The following is a 6,362-nucleotide window of genomic DNA, read 5'->3' on the forward strand; positions in this document are numbered from 1 at the left end:
CTTATATATCTAGGCTTATCGGGAGAGCGAGCTAAGTATGTACGTATGTAATATGCATTTGGTCGGCGTGGGAATGCTGACCATGCACTTATACTTTGTGGCCTTCGAGTGGGCAATGCACTTATACTGTGTGGCCTTCAAGTGTGTGTGTGGCCTTACTGCGTGCATAAACATAAACATAAACATAGCAACAAAGTGCTGCCATATGTTAATATGCTATTTTATTTAATTGTTCTTAATATTGCATAGGCACATACTACACCAGCGTCTTTTCCCATCCAAGATGCATAATAACGTAACTCATTATTCTTTAACTTTACAAATATATCTTGTATCTCAGTATCTCGCTGTTGTTCTGAAACAAACCAGTTATCAGATACCTCGGTCAAATTGATTCGTAACTCTGAAATCTTATTCATTACCTTTCTGTTGTTCAAGCACTGGATTTCGACAGAGAAAATCCACATGCGCCATTCGCTCGCATTTTCTATACCTCTAGCGCCTTACTTAAAGTTATCATCAGGCTGCTACCTTCGGGCATTTTATCAGCAAAAATGAGATCCACTGTTTTACACCAAGCTGAGGCATCTGCACCAGCTCCCTCAGGATGAAACTTTGGGAGAGTTATATGTTTTCCCTTTTCATCAGTTGCCGATGCCTTTGGTGTCTGCATATTTTTGATGATCTCCAATAGGTTGTTGTTTTGCACTTGTAATGCTGCCAGGTATGCATCGGTGATATTTGCAGGCAAAGCAGATCCCACTTCTGATGTCGCAGCGTTGGCATTTTCTTGAGCCTGATCTTCCATATTGGCAAATAAACATTTCGAGTGAAGCGAATTCCAACCGGCGTGCGCGATCGTCTGTATGCAACTGATCGTATTTTCTACGCATCGATCTATCCTTTACACACCCTAGCTGGACTACACTTGGCGACAGCGCGACAACGCCGTCGCCTCACTCGTAACGGTTTTTTGGCGCCAGTCATATTCTACGTTGTAGTCAAATTCTAAGAATGACCTCACAATATACCAAACTCATTGCCCAGCTGCGTCTTGCAAGCGCAGTGGTCTAACCATGTTAATAATGTGACAGACACGTACAGTGGTCAAAATACATTCGTAATGCGACATGTACATATAACATTCATTATTTACATAAAACCATAATGAGAAAGCACTACTTTTATTTGTGCACTTAATGCTGTTGATCATAAATTTTATTAAATTTAAATTTAAAATTAAAATTAATTTAATTAATTTAAATTTAGTTAAATTTTTTTATACACATTTGTTTTTTATTATTTTTAAAAATATTTCAAATGCGTATTTTACAAATATTAAAAAAAGATCATATGGTGCCTTTAGTTTTCCAAAGTATTAAAAAATTTAAGTAATAAAAATTTAGAAAATAAAAATAAATAAAAATATGAAAAGTTTCTTGCAAGTCTTGAGGCACGAAGTGCGGACACAAGCACTCAACAATCATTGCCTTATTAATTTTTCACACGCAAGCTGAATACTCTAATGACAAATATAATAATATAAATTCATTTTTGAAATTTTTTCGTGATATTATGATTCGGCTATTACTATTTAATACACAAGTTAATTACTATATTATTACTATTTTATTTAAACAAGAATAACGTTAAGGCAATGCAAAACTAGAATTTTTCACATGGTGCCAATTGATCAAAAATAATATAGATTTAAAGTCTACGAACTTCTAAGGTGAAGGGAATTTTTTGTCAAATTTACAATGCATGAGCATACGTGTGCACACATACAGTTGTCTGCTATCACTGTATGCGTAGAAAAGAGCTGTTCGCTGTAGCGCTCTTCGCTCGAAAATATTTACAATCGTATACATTGAATTTTTGAAAAAAATGAATAATTTGATTGAAAATGATTTTCGAATGATATAATGAAAATCATTTTCTGTAAGCAAATAATCGGTATTTTGATCAGAATTTTTTGAAATGATCCCAATTCAGAATGTTATGTATAGTTGATGAAAGATCGAATACTTTGTCATTACTAGACTAAGAAAAAATTTGAAAAAATATTAATAAATTGTATTTTATTTGATATAACTGAGTTATAAGTTTATTAATGAATTTAATGTTAAACATTTTCCTTTGGATACTATTTATAAAATAATATAAAAACGCTGTGCTTGCCGCTTTGACGAGTTTGAGATTTTTGTAAAGGCCATTCAGTCCTCGGCCGATTAATGGTTGCGGCACAACTGATACATAGATGTCATTATGGCATAGTAGGCCTTGTCATTTCGCACTGTACTTTTTATTATTTTTCATACGAGTGAACTGGCAACATGTCGAGCCCGTGAGTAACTAGGTTTTTCCTATGGAAAAATAGCAAATCACAGTAAAATCTTGTAGCCAGAACAACAACAACAGCATCTGGATCAAGGGCAACGAGTTCCTCTGCCGCGTGCCCATCGACTACATTCAGGAGACGTTCAACCAGATGGGCCTGGAGTACTTCACCGAGACACTGCAAGTGATCCTGAATCCGGTGTTCGACAGTTCCTTGGACTGGGTCTTCGGCGATGAGGAGAAGTGGTACGGCATGATCCCCGCCCGATACATCATGTCGGAGAGAGGCGCGGATGATATGCGCCAAAAGTATGAGAGAGGGGACTTCGAAGTGTGTCCAAAGCTCTCCTGTAGGCAGAAAACCCTTCCTGTGGGCCCCAGCGACGTGTGTGGCAAGTCCAACGTGAAAATCTTCTGCCCTCGCTGTAACGACTTTTACGAGCTGCGATCCGATAAACAGCTGGACGGAGCAATGTTCGGGACCAGCTTCTCGCACAACTTCTTCGCGCAGCGGCCGAACTTGAGACCACAGCCGCCCCTGGACGTCCACCGGTAAGTAATTCTCCGAATTTAGTCCTGGTTTTTTTCTACACAAAGCGCTTGCATTTGCAGTCTATTTGGCTTCCGGTTTTTACGAGACGGCCTTGATGAAGCTCGAATCGCCTGAGTCCTCGCCCAAGAATATCGGATCCTCGGTCAACAAGTCCCAATGAATAATCTCTCCCACACGAGGGAGAGCAGAAATGGTTGTCCTATATATCAGTCAGCTTGTACCCACTCCAACACACACGACAAACCTAAGCCTTTTCTATTGACGACGCGGACTGCGGCGCATGTTTTTCCTTCCCTTCACAAAAGGTTATGCGTGCACCAAAGTTCACGGGCCAGGCTGGCCAATGCTTGCTGCATAGCGGCATCTCCACAGCAACGACGTTACCAGCACCACTGAAAGCAGAATCAGGATTACTATAGGCAATGCGCAGGAACAGTAAGCACAATTATTACAATAAGAAATAACACGCGAGTTTTCTGCTTCGTTTTCGCGTGGGAGAGGAGAAACCAGTTTCCCGAAATGCCATTGACACTGACAAACGCGAGTAACTGGCGGGAAAAATACTAGAATCCCAAAAATACTAACTTGAACAATTCTAGTATTTTTGCCCGATAGCCAGCTGGCGGAGAAAAAAGATACTAGCCGATAAGCCCGCCAAAAAGGCTGGCCGGAAAATTACTGGCATATCGATCATCCGCCGTGCCTTTGAGCTATCGAAAAAGCCCGCCTACGTGCCTAGCCCAAAGCTGCAAGTCAGTTGAGATTATAATCGTCATGGCCAAGACGGCAGTCATGACAAAATTATCTCACTCAAACAAAAGGTGGGCAACGGGTGGATATTGAAAGGACACGGGATCCGGTCCAGTGCTACAGATGCCAGGGCTTCAGGCATGCCAAAAATTTATGCATGAGGCCGCCAAGATGCATGAAATGCACTGGCGATCATCTGTCCTCCTGCTGCACCAAGCTAAATAAAAACTGCTCTGGAGAGCATATTAGTGCGTACAAGGCGGTTTCTGGCGGCAAGCAACATTGACATAAACAACATAAGGACAATTAAAGACGCAACAAATAACATTTATAGACGACAAGGCCCCCCTCCACGCAATAATACCCCTCGTCTGCCGAACAGCTCAGCAATCCTGAGCATGTCAATCGGTGAAGCTCGCCAGGAGGCCGCCAGAAAGGCGATGCTAAATCCTTTTCGGCAAAACTTGAACGACAGAAGACCACGTTTCTCCTCCCATGACACGGCCATTCAGAAGCGACTAGCTTTAAGCCAAGAATCATTGACGAAAACACACCATCGCCAGGCGATTCCAACCCATATTTACAGAAAAGCTTCGCGGACGACCCCACCACAAACCTAGCTAAGATAGTCGACAAGCTAAGAGAGTGACGGCCAAAATTGCTCTCTGTCCGCTCGCTTACGCTGAGAGCGTAAGAAATCTAAAAATAGAATTTGCTTGCTCGTGTGAGTAAAAACAATAGACGAGATCGTGTGTATGTGTGCGTACTTGTGCTGAAAGACGATTTTCGGGTCGAAATCAATTCTGATCGAAGAAACGAATCTACATATATGGAGTTTTGGCAATATAATGAAAACAATTAAAATTAATAATTCACGCCCTGAGTATTATAATTTTAAAGTTTTTTAAATTCGTATGTTAAGATCGCCGCTCGAATTAGCTGTCCTTTATGGTACATATTTATATTTATGACGATAATTAATTGTGTAATATATATGTACGTATGTTGATTTTTAAAAATATTTCAAATGCGTATTTTACAAATATTAAAAAAAGATCAGATGGTGCCTTTAGTTTTCCAAAGTATTAAAAATTTAAGTAATAAAAATTTAGAAAATAGAAATAAATAAATATAAATATGAAAAGTTTGTTGCAAGAGTCATATCTTGAGGCACGAAGTGCGGACACAAGCACTCAACAATCATTGCCTTATTAATTTTTCACACGCAAGCTGAATACTCTAATGACAAATATTCTAATATAAATTCATTTTTGAAATTTTTTCGTGATATTATGATTCGGCTATTACTATTTAATACACAAGTTTAATACTATATTATTACTATTTTATTTAAATAAGAATAACGTTAAGGCAATGAAAAACTAGAATTTTTCACATGGTGCCAATTGATCAAAAATAATATAGATTTAAAGTCTACCAACTTCCAAGGTGAAGGGAATTTTTTGTCAAATTTACAATGCATGAGCATACGTGTGCACACATACAGTTGTCTGCTATCACTGTATGCGTAGAAAAGAGCTGTTCGCTGTAGCGCTCTTCGCTCGAAAATATTAACAATCGTATACATTGATTTTTTGAAAAAAATGAATAATTTGATTGAAAATGATTTTTGAATGATATAATGAAAATCATTTTCTGTAAACAAATAATCGGTATTTTGATCAGAATTTTTTGAAATGATCCCAGTTCAGAATGTTATGTATAGTTGATTAAAGATCTAATACTTTGTCATTACATTATAAAAATATTTATAAATAAATTGTATTTTATTTAATATAACTGAGTTATAAGTTTATTAATGAATTTAATGTTAAACATTTTCCTTTGGTTACTATTTATAAAATAATATAAAAACGCTGTGCTTGCCGCTTTGACGAGTTTGAGATTTTTGTAAAGGCCATTCAGTCTTCGGCCGATTAATGGTTGCGGCCCAACTGATACATAGATATCATTATGGCATAGTAGGCCTTGTCATTTCGCACTGTACTTTTTATTATTTTTCATACGAGTGAACTGGCAACATGTCGAGCCCGTGAGTAACTAGGTTTTTCCTATGGAAAAAATAGCAAATCACAATAAAATCTTATAGCCAGAACAAGAACAACAGCAGCTGAATCAGTTTTGTAGTAGGCTAGAGGTACATAAGTGTAATATAGCAACATAGTATATAAACATTAAGTGTATAAACATTAAGTCATGGTTCGCTTTCGGGTGGCATTCTCTCTGTTTCGCAACATCGGCTCTGTAGCAACAAGCATAGATGCAGATCGCTAACGGAGAGGAAGTCAGTCGAATGCTAAAGCTGGAAATGAAAAGTACCGAATAAACTGAAGAGGCTAAATCCTGTGTTCCTGTGTTATTTAAATTAGAGGGCTTATTATACCCCTAAATATGGATTTATTATTGCGTATGACAACCGATGCAGTAAATGAATTTTCGGGAGATACAAGTGCACGCAAATGGATCCTACAGGTGAAAAATATAGCCAGCGTTTATGGAATACATGAACCGTATATAAAGATTTTGATCGTCAGTAAGATAAAAGGAAAAGCATGCATGTGGTTGCATGCAGATCCAGAACGTGTATTGCTACCAACAGAGCAGTTGTCGGCTGAGCTTATATCAATGTTTGGTGAGAGGAAGTCGAAGTTAGAAGCAAGGCGAAAATTTGAGGAACGAAAATGGACAGCGGGCGAAA

General features: G+C 38.2%; 1 protein-coding gene across 1 annotated transcript; it reads left to right on the plus strand.

Moving 5' to 3' along the window:
• Positions 1–2,234: 2,234 nt before the first annotated feature.
• On the plus strand, positions 2,235–2,860 carry LOC117150090 (stellate protein CG33238-like; the record flags this gene model as incomplete). Its single annotated transcript, XM_033316931.1, has 2 exons — positions 2,235–2,276; positions 2,408–2,860. Coding segments are annotated over exons 1-2 (495 nt in total), but the record flags the coding sequence as incomplete, so codon positions are not given.
• Between the last annotated feature and the right edge of the window lie 3,502 nt (positions 2,861–6,362).

The sequence above is a fragment of the Drosophila mauritiana genome, unplaced genomic scaffold (genome assembly GCF_004382145.1).
Source record: "Drosophila mauritiana strain mau12 unplaced genomic scaffold, ASM438214v1 Y_31, whole genome shotgun sequence".
NCBI classification, from domain to species: Eukaryota; Metazoa; Arthropoda; class Insecta; order Diptera; family Drosophilidae; genus Drosophila; species Drosophila mauritiana.